Raw genomic sequence first — 18,683 nt, 5'->3', positions numbered from 1 at the left:
ATACATCAAGTGAAGTTTTGTTTGCGCATTACCTAAAGAAAATCCCGGAAAGGCTCTGTCTCGCACATAGGTTTTGAGCATGAACAATGGAAAATGAAATTAGGGTCGGCAAATATTTGTTGAGAGAAAAAGTCTCTGAAGGATCTCTATCAATATTTGGAAAGCTGAGCATACAACCAGTAGAGAAGAAGTGATTCTGAAACAAGTTTTTCTCTCAAAACTCAATAAAAATCTTAAGGATTGTTTAGATTGTGAACTCAACTTCTTATCAAGTGTTAAACACCCAAATATTATTCATCTTATTGAAGTTATTCAGGTTTTTTTTACTTTAAACCTTAAAGCTTGTTTTTTTTTTTTCATTTTTAACAAATCAATGACCTTAAAGTGTTTGTTTTATGGACACAAAGAACAAGAATGAAATGGGTGCTGTTATTTTATCCCAGGTAGAAGGTTGTGTATTCTTGGTCTTGGAGTTCTGCTCTGGAGGAAATCTAGCTTCGTATATAAAGCAACATGGGAGAGTCGGGGAGCAAGTTGTGAAGCGATTTACACAGCAACTAGGTATAGTTTATCCTTGGCATACTTGCATCTAAAGCATAGTTTTCCTATTAGTTCTTTCACTTTTACAATTCGGTCCAATAGATGTCTTGTATGATGCAGGAGCTGGTTTGAAAGTAATGCATGCGCACCATGTCATTCATCGTGATTTGAAACCAGAGGTAGAGATTATCACAACATAACAGCTTTTGTATGGTGGACAAGTAGACCTTAGATTAATAAGTGCATACATGGCTTACTGAAGCACAGTGATGTTTTCGTTGCTGATATCAATACGATTGCTCGCTTCTTTGCCTGCATATCTTACTAATCTTTTGATGCATTCCTTTGTATCGCGGTTTAGGCTTGTTATAATTTTAAGGATTGCGTACAAAATAAATATTTTGCACTGCTGACTAGTTAGAAATTAGACTTCCTTTGAATTATCTGACCAAGATGCTTATGTTGACAGAATGTTCTACTATCGACAACTGACGCTGATGCTGTGATAAAGATTGCTGATTTTGGCCTCTCAAGGTATTAATACAAGAAATGATAACTAAAGCCCAAGCTGAGCGTATCTTGTAGGTCATAGACTGAACAACTTCTGATCTTTATATTTGGGGAAAGTAGATTCATTCATCCTGGAGACAATGCTGAGACAGTCTGTGGGTCCCCACTGTACATGGCTCCAGAGATTCTTCAGTTTCAAAGATACGACGAAAAGGTACTACATATGAGAATTGCAAATTTATTCAAAATATGGAAGACTGAATCTCTAGGTTTTGAATACAGATTGACATGTGGAGTGTAGGCGTTATTCTTTTTGAGCTTTTGAATGGCTACCCACCTTTTCGTCGTAGAAGTAATGTTCAGGTAACCTCCCTACTTCTCACTCAGGGCACTCTTTGAAATCCATATGCTCTAACATATGTTGTGTCAAATTTTCTCTGCTTCAGCTGATAAAAAACATCAAAAAGTGTTCAGATTTGCCCTTCTCTCAGTTCGTTCTTCCTGAATTGCACCCAGACTGTATTGAGATCTGTACCAAGCTACTCTGCCCAAACCCAGGTTTAGCCTTTTAGAATCTTTATATCTGTGTTATTTTTTAAATGATCTAAGTGGTAACTGATGGCATCCATTCATATATGCAGTAAATCGTTTGTCCTTTGATGAGTTCTATCAGCATAGTTTCTTGAAGAGGCTGAATGGTTGATCATGTCTTAAGAATTCGTATCTTTTAGTGTGTTGCTTCCAGAGGAGAGGAGTTGATCAAAATATAAAAATAGTTGATTTATGTAATTGTTTTGTTAACGAAATACCCTACTGGGGCTACTTGTATGTTAACAGCTTTTGCAAACATGTATCATATAGTCACCTGGTTTGAGGTCTAGTAATTGCTCAGTTTCAATTACTTCTATCTTAAGACTCCTGTGAGTTTGGTTACTGATTTGTGAGTCAAGAAGTACTTGAGTTTTGCATTTGCAAATGGCTGAGCTGCAGAAATTTGCGGATCTCCTTCGGAACTGTTCCAAGTATTCCTTACTGGATCATGGACGTCAAATTCACACAGCTGTTCTGAAGATGGGATTTGGAGTTGATCTCATGATAAACAATGATCTTGTTGGTATGTATGGCAAGTGTGGTGCAACTAGTACAGCTCATAAAGTTTTCGATGAAATGCCTGTAAGAAATGTAGTCTCATGGACGACACTTATGACCGGGTACTTGGCAAAAGGCAATGCCAAAGCTTCATTGTCTCTATTCTTTCAGATGGGTTACTCAGGAATTGAACCTAATGATTTTACTTTCTCAACTAATCTAAAGGCTTGTGGAATTCTGGGTATTCGTGAGACTGGAATGCAGATACATGCGCTCTGTGTGAAGACAGGATTTGAGTCTGTACCAGTTGTCGGAAATTCAATTATGGATATGTACTCAAAATGTGGAAGATTAGATGAAGCAACTCAAATGTTCGATGAATTGCCTTCTATAAATCTCATTAGTTGGAACACAATATTGTCAGGATACGCCCATGACGGACATAGTTATAGACCTCTGGAGTTATTCCGGAGAATGCAAGAAGAAGGAGAAATCCCCGATAATTTTACTTTTGTGAGTGCATTAAAGGCTTGTGGTGGTGTTGGGGCAATGCATGAGGGACAGCAAATTCATGCCTCACTGATGAGAAGGGGGTTCGATATTTCGCGGCAGACAATTCTAGCTTGTGCTCTTGTTGATTACTATGTTAAATGCAGAAGTTTATCTGAAGCAAGATATGTCTTTAATCAAATTGAGCAGAAGAATGTAGTTTGCTGGACTACGATGATAGCAGGTTACACTCAAGCAGGAGATGCACACAATGCGATGGAATTATTTGGGCAGACTAGGTTAATAGATGTTCAAGTTGATGGTTTCATTCTCTCGAGCATGATAGGTGTTTTTGCAGATTTAGCCCTTGTGGAGCAAGGGAAACAAGTACATTCTTATACCATTAAGGTTCCATCTGGTTTAGATGTTTCCGTGGCAAATTCAATTGTAGATATGTACCTTAAATGTGGGTTAGCAGAAGAAGCTAAAAGACGTTTTAGTGAAATATCAGAACCCAACATGATTTCTTGGACAGTGATGATGACTGGATGTGGAAAACATGGATATGGCAAAGAAGTGATCCAACTGTTTGAACAAATGCAGCTGGAGAATATCAATCCTGATGAGGTAACTTATTTAGCTGTGCTTTCTGCTTGTAGCCATGCTGGGCTCATAGAAGAAAGTCGCAAGTATTTCTCGAGGCTATGTGGTGGGGACCATAGGATCAAACCGAAAGTAGAGCATTACTCTTGTATGGTAGATCTTCTTGGTAGAGCTGGTAAGTTGAAAGAAGCTAAGAATCTTATTAGCAACATGGAAGTTGAACCAAATGTAGGGATATGGCAGACACTGTTAGGAGCTTGCCGAGTTCATAAAGACTTAGAACTAGGAAAGGAAGTTGGAGAGATTCTGTTGAGATTAGATGAGAATAATCCAGTAAATTATGTGATGATGTCGAACCTTTTTGCTGAGTCTGGGGAATGGAGGGAGTGTCAGAGAGTTCGGGAACTGATGAAACGGAAGGGTTTGAAGAAAGAAGCAGGGTGTAGTTGGGTTGAAATTGACAAGGAAGTACACTATTTTTACGGAGGGGATGACAGACACCCCCTCACAGAGAAAATTCACAACCTGTTGAAAGAGATGGAGAAAAGGATGAAAGAAGAAACAGGTTATGTTTACAGGGCGAGGTTTTCGTTGCATGATGTAGAAGATGAGTCAAAAGAAGAGAGTTTGAGAATGCACAGTGAGAAGTTGGCAATTGGTCTAGGGTTATTATTAGGAGGGGACTTGGAGGAGAAAGGAGGTGTGATGAGAATTTTTAAGAACTTGAGGGTTTGTGGGGATTGCCATGAGTTTATTAAAGTATTGTCAAAGATTTTGAAGAAGGTGGTTTTCGTAGTTAGAGATGCTAACAGGTTTCATAGGTTTGAGAAAGGGGTTTGTTCTTGTGGGGATTACTGGTGATCATTTGGAGTTTGCACTGTAAAGTCTGTAATCATTCTTTTCGTCTCTAAACTTGGTTGGATAAGATTGCCTCATCCATAAGATACAACCTTGCTTTGAATGCACCCTATTATCGCCATTTTTATTTGTTTCAGACTCTCAATGGCCATTGGCCGATCTTCTGATTCATTTTTTCTGACTTTCACTAAACGCTTTGCAAAAAACTTCCACTGAACGCTATTTTAGTAATTTATTGTACAATCTCACCACGCATGTTATGTGTCTGGTTCTGAATCTTATTCTGCGCACCCATTTACGTTCTGAACCTTTATTTTCAAGTTACATGGAACTTGACTTGCTAGTTGCTACATTTACAGTGTACACAGCTCTAGCCTTACAAAAAAGTGCGTTAAGGCCGCCACTGCCACTGCTAGCTAGATCTAGGCTTCATCCATGTTGCGTATAGAGCTCACATAATAAAAAAAATGTTGATTTTGCTCATCCTCTCAAAATACTGATGATGTTAGATCATCCTCGTCTCCACATGTGGTTTATGGCGAGTAACAAAACTACAGGCCTATGTAATGGGAGCGATGAATGCTGCATAATGCTTACATACTTGCAATTACCTGGCTTATTCCAACTACTGCAAATGGTAGTTGTAATTTGTAAACAGCTTGATTGCGCCACATTTGGCCCAACAGTCATGGCACCCTATATGAAGAAGTAGTAAGTGAAAAAATTATGCAACCGTCATATGGTTGACACATTGAGACTTGAGAGCATGGTGGATAACCAAATGATCTATCTCTAACTCCTTAAAAATCCTAAGCTCATTAGGCTCCACGTTAAACGGTGACCGTCACCCACTCACAAAATTGCTCTGTTTCACTTTTCCTCGAAGGAGAGAAAAACAAGAATTTTTCCAACAAAATAAAGAAATTTTTAAATTAGAAAACAATCTTCCCGGAAAGAAAATCCTGAGAGACTTTTTTTTTCTTTTTTCTCATAACCCTAATATTGTTTCCCACCACCCACGACTCTCTTCTCCACCACCTTCCTTCTCTTCCAGAAGTTTAACAGAAGATCGATTTGATTAATTTGATCAACTGGGTTTTTTTATGTGTAGGTAATAAGTTTCTCTGTTTTCCTATTTTTCATAGAAAAATCTCTGCGAAAAATCTCACATCTTCTTCTTCTTCCATTATTTGGCAATCCCACATATATCCAGTATCATCAACAACATCAGGTAATGTTCCAGTGAACACTAAGTATACATAGATAAATAGGGTTTCGTTGATTAGGGTCTCGTTGTCATCATCATCTCTATTTTGCTAGATGTCATTAGGGTTCACTTTTTTATTAGGGATACTTAGATAAATAGTTGCAGAGAGGTTGGATTAATCTTCAAGGTGTTTATAATCAATTTTTGGTGTTTAGTTTTACTGTTTTTTTTTCAACTCAACTCTTTACTTGAAAGTGATTTATGTCATTGTTAATGGATTGATACCAATCACAGTGCCCAGATTCGAAGCAAAAACAATTTGTTTTCCCATACATATGATTATTGTTTTTCTCGATCTTTAAACTTTGGCTCTTAGGGTTTCTTCTAATTTTTTTAGGGATTTGAAACATTTGATTTGAAGATGAGTTACTTAATTGGAGATGCCTGAAAATTGTGGATGTTTTTGTTCCATGTAGTCAATTTATACTTTCAAGATCTAGGTGATGTTTTTGTTCTTATCATAACTGTCGAACTCTATGTTTGTTTGTAGGATTGTTGTGTACAAAGCACTCCACACATTTGGAAGTTATATGTCTGATGTCATGGCTGCAGTTGACCAGTTAATTTGGTCAAAAAAATTCGGAAATTTGATTTATCTTAGCTATGATTTACAAAACTAATTGATGCTTCTGAAAAAGATTTATGTTTCTGAACAATAACTTCCTCTTTGCATGTTAGTAAAGTATGTACTTGTATTTGCTACTCGGAATTAATTTATTGAGCCTCCAATAATTTTCAAATTTTATCAATCACAGTAAGCTATCCAACAGTTCTACCCAAATCACTGTTCATCCTGAATTCATAGGTTGTCTATCATTATGATTGTTGGCGGTTTTGAAAAAGCTTCCAAGATAACCAATATTGTTCATATGCATGTGAAGTATAGATGTTACCTGTTACAGATACTTGATTAGTAATCCATATTCATACAAAGTTTGTCTGTCGTCAATAATGGAACTATATTCTTTCCTTTTTGAGTAACGGCTAAGCATTCATTCCATATTACTACTGATTGTTTCTATTACTGTTATATCCTTATAACCTTGCTTTAATCTCAAAACCGTGTTCGCGTCTTCTTACATAATTCTATGTATTAGTTTTATCTGTGGTTTCAGGTGATAAATTTTGTTACGAGTTGGAATTCAATTGGAATCGAATATTGCTACAATGGCCAAAAGCCTTTGCCTGCACCTTTCTTAGAAATTGCAAAGCAGTCTCCATGGGTTGGTACAAAGGTATTACTGAAGCCCTTCGTTTTTTATATTATATAATGCAAATCAATGGTTCAGTGGTTGCTCTTATTTCTTTTACTTAGGTTGACAATTGAGATGTTGTTTCATTTTTGTAATATGTAACTTCTAGAATGTCTTAGAATTTCCATTTTCCTTGGCTAGAAATTAAATTGGAGAGTCGGTTAGTTCTTAACTTTCATCTCTATGCCTGTTTATTGGTTCTTTCCTAGGGTTTTTTACTACCAACACTTATTCCATTTCCTTCTGTTAGTTCTCTACCCAGGTTCGCTAATATTGGGATTTTATGACACTTGGATCAATTTGTACTAACCTTTTCAAGAAACCGATATGATTTCAAAACTTTTTTTTTATTTTTGTTTTCATTTTTCCAATGCAATTTTGGAGTCTTATTAAATATTTGGATATATATACAGATAGTGATGATGTTCTGTGGAGACCCACTAATTCCTATCATTGTTACTCCTCTGGGTATGGGGAATGTGAAACCACAACACTTCACAAGATTTAGATGAATAACAAAATTGCAGCTATGATCATAATGCTGGTGGCTACCGGGATCTTACACCCTTTTTCAATCAATGCAGGCCATGTAGACCCAGTTAGTAATTTCAGTACATTGGTAGTATTATGAGTTATATATTCAACTGGAACATGGTATGAGTACACCAATCTGTACAGGGATCAATCTTATAATGGTTGGAATGGTTTGGGTGAACTGTTTCAAGGGCGCCTTGACGATGAAACCATTAGGGTAAGTGATTAAACTCATTTATATTTTTGTACGTCTTACAATAATGAGTGTTTTGTATGATAGGTTTCTCAATTTTTTTATTCATTTTGATAATTGTCAAGAAATGTTGTCCAATTTATTCACATTGACTCTTGAATTCATTAAACTAAATGTTACTGTACTAGACCTTGCACTTTGCTTTTAATGGTTACTTTCTTTACTCTTTAGTTTCAAAAAGGAAAAATAGGTTTACTGGTAATTATCAGTTAGTTTCTTATGAAATGTAAGAAGAACGATTGTTTACAGCATAAATAGAATTACAATAAAAAATAAAGTATTTTAAAAATTCTAATATCTCTTATTTTTTGTTGTATCAGAGTGTTAAATAATGCAATGCTGGTGAAGACTGTACTGAGAGAGGTCTTCAAACACGGTACTGAGGACGTAATGGTTAAGTGATGCTCTAACTTTTTCTTTTTGATCATAATTTTCACATTCTCCATTTTCCTGTCTTGCCGTCTCTATGTTTTCTACAATTCTGTTTTTCTCATTTTCTGCAGCCGTTGCTTCTTCTTTCTGCCTGTAACGTGATTACTTTGTAAATTTTCTGCATAATACTGTAAAATTCGTGGCAACTATTTAATTTTTTCACTGTTTAATCCGGGGTATGGAATGTTTTAAATGTCTATGTAATATATTTGATTGGTAGCAAATTTATTAGCTCATGTTTGTTGTATGGGCACAGTTTATATGTTTAATAGATTGGTGATTTTTTATTCTTCTTCTTGAAGCTCCTCGAACCAAGGAACGTTGCGGCATCACCTTGAAGCCGCCCACCAATTTGTCGGCTCTACAACATTGCCATCACCTCTGCGTTCTAATAATTCTATTTTATTTTCAAATTTAGCTGATAAAAACACCAGGATTTCCTATTTTTTGTCTGATATATCAAGTTGAAATACACCAAAAGTTATAATGAAACTTTAAGTTTGCTAATTTGTAATAAAATGGTGGTGGTTAATTCTGAGTATGGGGCGAGGCGAAGCCGAGCCAAGCATGCGTTGAGACGGGACGAGGCGAAACCGAGCCACACCACACCAAAAAGCTAAGCATGCATTGGGACGGGGTGAGGCGAAGCCAAGCCACACCAAATCAGAAATCCTAAGCATATTGGGACGGGGAGGGGCGAGGCGAAGCCGAGCCACACCAAATCAAAAATGTATGTGGACGGAGCGAGGCAAAGTCGAGCCACAACAAATATAAAATCCTACGAGGCAGAGCGGGGCAAACCCCCACGACACCAAATAAAAATGCACGACGAGTGAGGCAAAACCAAGTCACACAAACTAAAAATATGGTTAAAAGTAAAAAGAAACAAATGATGATTTTTCGGTCGCACGAGCACAAAATCTAGTCTTAAAATAAATCATACTGTACCATAATATCAAAAATCTGTAGTTGGTGCAACGCTGAAAAAATAACTCATATTTCCCTTTTACGTGATTCCGTTCCGTTCCGTAAGACAGTGTGGATACAAGTGAAGGAGAAACAGAATAAGAATGAAGTTTACGTCAATCCAATGCAAAAGCTACAATTTTTCCATTATTAGTATAAATTTTTCACCCACAAAGGGCATGAACGAAATAGACAACACGAATGAAAATACAGAAGTATAGTATGGTTATTATTCTAAGTTTACATAACAATGTTTTCTTCACACAAATTGAGGGAATTGAATCACTAATCACTAATCACTAATCACCAGTTTAAAAGGTTCGGGTACGATGTAAACTGATCATCGAAAACAGGTTCAAACTCATGTAGTGGTGACGGTTGCCAGCTAAAATCGTTCACAACACTAGCATCAGGCCAGAACTCTTGATCAACTTCATCAGTTCGCAGCGACAGCAAACCGCTAATGTCGCTTATCTTGTCATCTACTTCATTAACACCCCCTATAAACTGAGAAATTTCTCGGGTCGGATCTGAATCACATTCAAACCCGTAATTCTGTTGATGGAATTGATCATCATTTATTGGTGGTGATTCTTGGTTAGGAATCGTAGAATCGTTTGAAGAAGACTTATCAAAAGAAAGATCAAACTCACTTGACAATTCAGGTTCGGGTGCAGATGCGGCTACGTCAGTAACTATCCCCGGATTTAAAAAGTTAGAGAAGACAGCCGCAAGATCAATAGCTGGAGGAGTAACAGTTTCATCAGTGTTCTGAATGGGATCATCACAGTCAGGTGAACCACCCATGAAGACCCGACTGGGTCTGTACCGAACAGATTTTGCTCTACGATTTTTCCGACAACCACCACCAATGGGGACATTACGTAGCGAGCCACCTTTAGTCCAATACCTTTTACAGCCTTTGCAAAAGTAGCGAGGTTGTGAAAGACTGTAGTTGTTGTAGTAACAAAATTTGGTATTTGGTGACGCACATCTTGGACAATTTGGTGCTATTTCGACGTGATGAGATTTATTCCACTTTTGATTATTGTTTTCGATGATCATCATTGAATTTTGATCAGGGCACTGAAACATTTCTTCAAAGTCATCTGATGTGAACATAACTAAACCAGTTGTGGGAAGAGGAGAGAGAGAAGGAGAGTGTAGAGGGAGAGAGAGAGAGTGGTGAGAAATGGAGGAGGGTGTGAGGAGATATCTATAATGCGTGGGTAATGTACTAATATGCATGGATCAAGCGTGGGCGGTTTGAGAACCGTTTAATCCAAGGAAAGTCGTTATGATTTTACTATTACTAGTCAGCTGTTTGATTTCATACTGCTGGCAACTCTTTCACTGACTGAGATTCTGAGAAGTGATTGAAGTTGATTTTTGCTCCAAGGCCGACGCAGTATTGTAAGGACGCGTCGTTGAGCTCGAGAAATAGGGGGCCGGACCGGCCGGTCAACTTATTTCATAGGTTATTCTGATGCACTGTCGGTCTTCTAGACCCGTAAGGACTCAGATGAGCTCCTCTCCGAATCAATTCTGATGAAATGAGGTCAACCGTAATTGATGGAGTGAGTGAAGCAAGGCATGTTGAAATGTTGCTTAAGACGGGTAACGTGCCGAGTTATCCTTAGTTCCTTACTATTCCCTCCTCTTACGTCTCTTTCATGCACGATTATGATCGCAATGGAGTTAGGGTTTGAGAGTGTGGATGAAGTTAGATTCACGTACACTTAGTTTCTTGTTATCTGTGTTGTGCATTAGAATCACATATCTCATCTTTCCCTTTTTAAATATCCTTCCTCGGAATCAGACAAAGTAAACTCAAATTTGACTTTACTAATAAACTCTAATTATTAAGTCAACGATTGTACAAGCTTTGATATATGTACCACCAAGTAGAATCCACAGTATGCGTATAAATTTGTGTTTTGGCCCTTTGGGTACTTTTTTTTTTTTTTTTGAAGCATGCATAAATTAGAAAACCAACTAAATTGTTATTACACGTGAGAATGTGATTCCCATAGAGTTACTCAAAAAAATTTGGTTCAGAAAAGTCGGATTCGTCTATTCTCAAATTGATGTTGATAGGTTTTTCGCTTGGCTGCCGTCGACCGCAAAGTTTGCTAGTCCATCTGCTGCCTGGTTTTCTTCTCTATAATTATGTTGAATAACACAATATGGGATTTGACGCATTCGATGTATGATTTCTTCAATAATTACAGAGATATATCATGGAGCTTCCTTTGGGGACTCATTTAGTCATAACTTAGTACACAAATCGTAACCCAAAAATGTTTTGGGTATTCTTAGAAAATTCATATGAAACATGAGAATTCTACCAAAATAATTTGAGAGCTCTAGTAACTACAAAATGAAGACCATATCGGTGCTTGTGAAGAAAGTGACTATTACGACTTTAGTGGATAACACAGGCGCAAGAAAAAAATCGCACCGTTTGAATTTATCATTTATTTGTACATAATTAAAGAATTATTTTGAGTAAAAGAGTAAACAAATAGAGGATCTCCACTTCCCCTGTTTCGGATGATGCAAAAGGGTACTGCTTACCCCGTGTAGTTTCCTTACCAAATTGAATAAAACTAGAGTTATTTACTGTCAAAAATAAATAAATAGAAGTAGTGATTGTTAACTTAAGGGTTTAGGTATGTCCAATGCATATGAGATCTAATTACTAATTAGTTTTTGCTAGTAAAACTAGAGCTGCTCATTGAATTACGGTACAATGAATAGGAAATTTTGCTTGAATTCGAAGTTTATTGTTAATAAAACTAGAAATTAAATTTTACGCATGTATCTATTTCATTTCATTCCAACTCATTAGTAATAGTAATTTTGTGATAATCTAAAGAATATTAAGAACATGGTAAACAAGCGTGTCTTGCTAATTTGGTACGCTAATTTTGGATGAATATAAATTTCAACTAAAATGAATTACGATAAACTAAAAGAGGAAGGATACTCTCCCACTATCTCACATGTTTGGAGACATTTTTCTTAATCAAAACTAAATGGTAACGCATGTGAAGTTAACATTTTGTGGATGAGTTCGTTTTACAAAGATCTACATACTTGCAAAGAATAAGCTCATTCCGAAACATATAACTCCACCATCTACTACTTTGAAAATTGACCGTCAAAAGTCGACTAATTCTTAACCGTTAAAATTAAGATTGGTAGATGGTGTAGTTTGGTATTTCGGAATGAGTTCATTTTTTGTGGGTATATAGAGCTTTGTAAGGCGAGCATATTCCCAAAATATTAGCTTCAAATACGTTACGATTTGATTTTGGTTAAGAAAATGCCTCTCAACGTGTGAGATAGTGTGAAAATAAGAGTATGAGGGGATCCTCCCTCAAACTAAAATCTAGGAAGTTTTTGGAATAATAATAAATTTCAACAAAAATAAGAGTTTCTCCAATAGAATGTACGTGAAGATAAAAGTCTAAATCCATATAGGATAGATATTCATTTTCCCTAAAATTCTTCTCCAACCCTAACTTCTTAAATCAATGTGAAGATCACATGACTTAATTTTTGTTAGACATCCTCAAGGTAAATGTCTAATTTTAGACGTTCACCTTGAGAACTATCTTGGGTTAGCCCAGTTGGCTAGGAGCATGATTCTCAAGTAGGAGGTCAATGGATCGAGTCTCCGCTCAAGAATTCGGAGATCTCATGAAATACTACTCTTATATGTAAATACTTATATAGGTTATGGCGGGTTGGATATGGCACTGAGGATAGTCCGACTCGTTGGGTTCGGATAAGGGTCTGGGCCCGACTTTCGTGTATCAAAAAAAAAAAAAAGATATTCACCTTGAGGATATTAAGCTATCCTAGTAAAATTTTACTTAACTAAAATTAATTTCAAATGTATTAAATAACCATTTTTAGCTCTAACAAAATCTTAAAATTACTAAAAATAAAATTTATATTTAATCATAAAAAGATCACAAACAACATCATTGGAGATGCATTGTGTCTTTTCCCTAAACTTAAGGAAAAATTGGGATGATGATGTCTTTTTTGTGTTGCCACATAGAAAACACACACACAAAACAACCATTGGAGAAGCTCTAAGGTCAAATACTATTGGTTACTAATATAACTACAAATCTTATTGTTTGTACCCAGAAATATTTCCAGTCACTAAACACGATGATTTTGGTGATGATGATCAGAACTAGGGTTATACACAAAACAAGCTTAAAGATGATAGACAAGAATTTAACATGGTTCAGCATGGTTTGCCTACATCCATGGACGAATCCCCGTAGGGAGAGATACTTTATTGATGTATGGGTTACAATAATTTCTGATCCCTTTTAGGGTTTGGTGGTATATTTTTTTCTATCTCGCCTCCCTGTTAGGATTATAATTCCCCTTATTTATACAATTGCGAATTAGGGTCTTACCCTCATTGCGAGGTAAACATAAATGGTACTAACTTCCCTTGCATGCCTCCTGACATAAATTGTATTAATCTGCCTTGCATGCCTCCTGGCATAAATTGCATTAACTTTCCCTGCATGCCTCCCTGTATTAATTCTCCATGCCTCCTTTCTGCTGTTTAACTGCAACTGTCAAGCTTTGAATGGTATGACCAGCTGACAGACTGGCTTGATTGGTTGACAAGTATAACGGGCTGGCAGTATGGATGGAGGATTCCGCCTATGGACATGGCTGAGCAACATGGCCGGGGGAGATGGCCGGGGGACTGGTTGGCAGCATCACTGGCAACATTGACGAAAACTGGCTAGAAGCACGACTGGAAATTTGGCTTCGATAGTTGACCGACGGTTAACTTTTACCATTGACCGGATGTTGACTTTGTCCACTGACCGGTTGTTGACTTTACGAAACGCTTGGACTAGATGGTAGCTACGTCGGTTGGCTGGATGACAGGCTTGGATGAGGGCCAAAAGGTGATTTAAGTAGGAATTTGGCCCATTATATGGCATTTTTACTTATGGTACAAACATCGACCACTCTTATCCTCCAACTTGTTGGGGGTTAAGAAAATTTCGTTTTCCTTGTTCAATGACAAAATTCGCCCCCAAGTGCGGATTATTGCTGCTGAAGTGAATGGAAACCTTCCCTTGTTGTTTGCGCAAATCATAATCAAGACACACCCAAGTGAGGCTATTGTGACTAGAAGATCGGCGGGAAACAGTTGAGCATGAACTATTGTTGTATGTAAAAACTGGAACGAAGGGTGAACTGGTCTGCAACGAAAACGTGATACTGGAGCGGAGTAGTGTTGAAAGTGAGTTGTAGTTGTTGATGTAAAACTGAACTGTGTCAAGTTGCGTAGAACTAGACTGGTAACAGTTGTTGGAAAAGACGAGCTATATTTGAAGTCACTCATCTGGAACCTATGTCGTCTATTGTTGTAAGCGAAACTTGTATTTGCTGACTGATAGTAATTTCTGCCAGACTAGGTAGCAGTAGCTGTTAGTACTGAACTGCTATCAACTCTAGGATGAGATTCAGAACTATTAACAAAAAGGCGACAGCCATATAAAGATGCCCTTCAGCAGTAATGGGCAAAACTGGATTGCAACATCTTCGAGCAAAGCTGGACTGCAGGAACTTTGATCAGCTGGACTGCAACATTAAAGAGCAAAGACGCACTGCAGCAGCTACGATCAGCTGGACGACAGGAAATGCGAGCTAAACTGTACTGCGGCAACTGTGATCTGTTGTACTGCAGGAGTTGCCATCTACACTGCACTACAGCAACTGCGATCAACTGGACTGTAGGAGATACGATCAGTTAGATTGCAGCAGTTGTCGTGGTACTGGACTATAACAGTTCGATCAACTAGACTATAAGTGTTGCGAATAAAACTGGACTGCATCAGTTGCGTCCAACTGAGTGCAGCAGTTGCGAGCGAAACTGGACTGCATCAGTTGCGTCCAACTGAGTGCAGCAGCAGTTGCTAGCAAAACTGGACTGCATCAGTTGCGTCCAACTGAGTGCAGCAGTTTCTTAGGAACTGAACTACAACAGTTCGATCAACTGGACTGTAGCAGTTATTAACCTTTCTGTTTGCGATAATTTCATGAAAATATTAGGGTGTATGCTCTCCCCCTCTTAATCCTGTAACTCATTGGAGGATTAAGAAGTTAGGGTTACCTTTTGTTTCGATTTCCAGCAGCTGAATTTCGCATTGCATTTAGGTGCTACGTAACTCGCCCCCAAGCGTATGGACTATTACGCAGCTCCCCCCAAAAGAGTTACTTTAGACCATGAGGTGTTACATATCTCGCCCCCAAGTGATGGTCATCCACGTGGAAGTGATATGCAACTCGCCCACAGAAGATAGTGATTTTCATGCTGCTCAATGCTCGCACAAGAGTACACTTCTTTGATGCATCTTGCTCGCGCATGTAATGAGGTTGAAGGTGTCTGCAATCTGGAATCCGCGTAGGGGGCCAATCCCACTATTCCAGATGCGCGCAGAATTGAAATGTGTGCATCTCTACATGCTTGGCATGTGAAATGCTCGCCCCATTGTAGATGTCTCACTGAACAAAAGTATGCATGATTAGATAAAAAGATGCGAAAATGTTTAAATTGTATACGCACCATATTAAAAGTGTTATTGTGTGAGATACAACGTCATGTTGTTAGCGGGAGGTGACATCACGACACTACAATTCTTGTGGATGGGGTTATCTTCATGACGACGTCATGCTGAAGATGACGGTTTGAGCATCTCGGCTCTGTAACAACGTCCTTTACTGGTACAGTTGGCTCAGTGTCCCGACTTGGCTCGACTTAGCCAGTAGATTTTAAGACAGACTGGATTGCATCAGTTGAATCAAAACTGGACTGTTGCAGTTATATTGGAACTGGACTGCAGCTGTTACTGCAGAACTGGACTACAACAGTTGTGACGAAAACTGTACTGCAGCAGTTACGATCAACTGGACTGCAGCATTCCTGAGGATAACTAGACTAGAACAGTTCGAACAACTGGACTGTAGCAGTTTAAACTAGCACCGAACATGTGCGTTTTGAGGTTTATGAATCGAACCATCTCTCATGAACTTTGCTCGCGAGCATGTTGTGGGTAGAAACTCGATGCAAAAGCGTTCGTGGACATTGAATATGATATGTAGTCTTCACTTGATAGTGGATGTTGTGCCGCTCAGACCCTCAAAAATAAATTTTTTCAAACTCATGATGCTTTATTCCACGTCGTAGGAAATTGAAAGATGATTCCAACGAGCCAAAAATCACTCCATTCGGACTTAAAATGAAGAAGTTATTGACGAAACAAGATTTTTACGAACTGAGCGTGCCAAGGATGACGTGGCATGCTGAACGGACCATCATGCTGACATGGAAATTGTTGATTGGACCAAAACTGCCGACGCGGCAGTAACGACTGCTGACTTGATCGAATTGCTGACGTGGCAGCAACGGCTGCTGACTTGGCACCTGCTGACTGGATCGAAATGCTAACGTGGCAGGCTGATGAAGCATCTTATTGCTGATATTGCATGATGACGTGGCACCTCATTGCTGACGTGGCACCTCCTTGCCGACCCGGCATGCTGATGCGGCGCCTCGCTGCTGGCGTGGAACCTTTTATGACATGCCAATATGGCATGTCACCTTTCTGCTGACGTGGCGTTTCTGACTGGACCAGCTTGCTGACGTTTTGCTGCTGACTGGATCAAATTGCTGATATGGCAGTCGCTGGCTAGATGAGTGGAAAAATCCGTAGGTAAAAGAAATTGGGCTGAAACATCACAGCTTAGTAGCTTTTGGCTCGACTTGGGTGTGAACATCCAAAGCTTTGTGATAGTCGGGTGTAGAAATCCTACGGCTTGACCTATGGCTCGGCTTGGGTGAAAACATCCTGAAGCTTCATCAAGTTAGGTGTAGAAATCCAGCAGCTTGGCTTGAATTGAAGTGGGTGAATAACATCCTGAAGTGGGTGACAGAAACTTGATGTGGGTGAACTATACCATGAAGTGGGTGAACGCGACCTGCCGTAGGTACTTTTTTTTTTAGAACTTTTCGCAACGCTTTTATAGATTGTGATCTTTAGTCTTGAAATTTCTGCCACAGTTTTCTGAACTGTTATCTATTCTCTCCGACTCTTTGCAATAGTTTTGGACACTGTAGTCTTTTCTTCTGAACTTTTCCTCCACGGTTCTGCTGCTCTTCTGGAACCTTTTGTGATGGTTTTCTGGAGGATTTTTCTAGGGTTTGCAAGAGCCTAGATATGTTGGCAACTAGACAACCCTGCGAACTTCACAGTAGCGATTATGACATCTTATAAACTCGAATACGTGGACGTTGCGCTGTCCGGGAAGCAAATTCTTCGAACTCTGGATTTTAACATGTTGCGGATCGAACATCCTACAACAGTTTTGATGGTATTTTCTCTCCATACTTTGTCGCGGACCGAACGTCCTAGCAACAACTTCATCAGATTTTGTAATGATGCAGTTTCAGTGCCTTCCGAAGGTCATGGCTTCAGGAAATCTCGAACTGCGAATCTGGACTGCAGCAGTTGCGATCAATTGGACTGCAGTAACTGCGATTATCTGGTCTGCAGCAGTTGCGATCAGCTGGACTACAGTAGTTGGAAAAACTGGACGACATCAATCATTTTTTACGGCGTCCAAATTGCTTTCTCACGAACACGATTTTGAAGTTTTTTGTACTACTTTTCTCAATGGGAAAACACGATTCCTTTTCTCGTATTCCCCTTAATCGTCGCCAATGTTTGTACCCAGAAATATTTCCAGGCACTAAACACGATGATTTTGGTAATGATGATCAGAACTAAGGTTATACACAAAACAAGCTTAAAGATGATAGACAAGAATTTAACGTGGTTTAGCATGGTTTGCCTACATCCATGGACGAATCCCCGTAAGGAGAGATATTTTATTGATGTATGGGTTACAATAATTTCTGATCCGTTTTAGGGTTTGCTGGTATATTTTTTTCTATCCCGCCTCCCTGTTAGGATTATAATTCCCCTTATTTATACAATTGCGAATTAGGGTCTTACCCTCATTGCGAGGTAAACATAAATGGTACTAACTTCCCTTGCATGCCTCCTGACATAAATTGTATTAATCTGCCTTGCATGCCTCCTGGCATAAATTGCATTAACTTTCCCTGCATGCCTCCCTGTATTAATTCTGCATGCCTCCTTTCTGTTGTTTGACCGCGACTGTCAAGCTTTGAATGGTATGACCTGCTGGCAGACTGGCTTGACTGGTTGACAAGTATAACGGGCTGGCAGTATGAATGGAGGATTCCGCCTATGGACATGGCTGAGCAACATGGCCGGGAACTGGTTGGCAGCATCGCTGGCAACATGGACGAAAACTGACTAGAAGCGCGACTAGAAATTTGGCTTCGATAGTTGACCGATGGTTGAGTTTTACCATTGACCAGATATTGACTTTGTCCGCTAACCGGTTGTTGACTTTACGAAACGCTTGGACTAGCTGGTAGCTACGTCGGTTGACTGGATGGCAGGCTTGGATGAGGGTTAAAAGGTGATTCAAGTAGTAATTTGGCCCATTATGTGACATTTTTACTCAGGGTACAAACACTTATATAGATAACACTTTTTGTCTATAAAAAAAGATGTGAAATTGGGCGTCGGATCCTTTTATTTTTGCTTTTTTTCTTTTGCAAGTCTCCAACTTACCTATCTCGAGGATTGTCAGAGTAATATTTTTACACCAGTATTTTTTGGGGTGGACCAAAAGGAAATGAATCTACCACGGAATTAAAAGCCACAGATGTAAATATTAAAGATGAAGATCGTTCTGACCCTCACCATTTAGTATTGCAAAATGTAAGCACTTAAAGTCT

At 38.7% G+C, this 18,683-nt stretch overlaps 1 protein-coding gene, 1 long non-coding RNA gene and 1 pseudogene across 7 annotated transcripts; 2 read left to right on the top strand and 1 right to left on the bottom strand.

Annotated features, from left to right (window-relative positions):
* The first annotated feature begins 26 nt into the window (after positions 1-26).
* Positions 27-4,173, top strand: LOC113350645 (annotated as a pseudogene).
* Positions 4,174-4,839: 666 nt separating this feature from the next.
* LOC113300271 lies at positions 4,840-8,059 on the top strand. 6 transcript variants are annotated; one of them, XR_003335656.1, is made up of 5 exons: positions 4,840-5,200; positions 5,303-5,320; positions 5,847-6,591; positions 7,194-7,360; positions 7,717-8,059. It is a non-coding gene; the product is annotated as an uncharacterized LOC113300271 (long non-coding RNA). The 6 variants fall into 6 exon arrangements; XR_003335651.1 differs by adding an exon at positions 7,023-7,077 and having other exon boundaries at positions 4,840-5,320; XR_003335663.1 differs by lacking the exon at positions 5,303-5,320.
* Positions 8,060-8,996: 937 nt separating this feature from the next.
* Positions 8,997-9,981, bottom strand: LOC113332733 (dof zinc finger protein DOF1.2-like). The gene has a single exon (XM_026579243.1). The coding sequence runs from the start codon at positions 9,914-9,916 to the stop codon at positions 9,098-9,100; it is 819 nt and encodes a 272-aa protein (XP_026435028.1). The 5' UTR covers positions 9,917-9,981; the 3' UTR covers positions 8,997-9,097.
* Positions 9,982-18,683: the final 8,702 nt, after the last annotated feature.

The sequence above is a fragment of the Papaver somniferum genome, chromosome 1 (assembly GCF_003573695.1).
Source record: "Papaver somniferum cultivar HN1 chromosome 1, ASM357369v1, whole genome shotgun sequence".
NCBI lineage: Eukaryota > Viridiplantae > Streptophyta > Magnoliopsida > Ranunculales > Papaveraceae > Papaver > Papaver somniferum.
The sequence above is the reverse complement of the archived record's forward strand: the minus strand, read 5'-3'. Positions and strand labels throughout refer to the sequence as shown.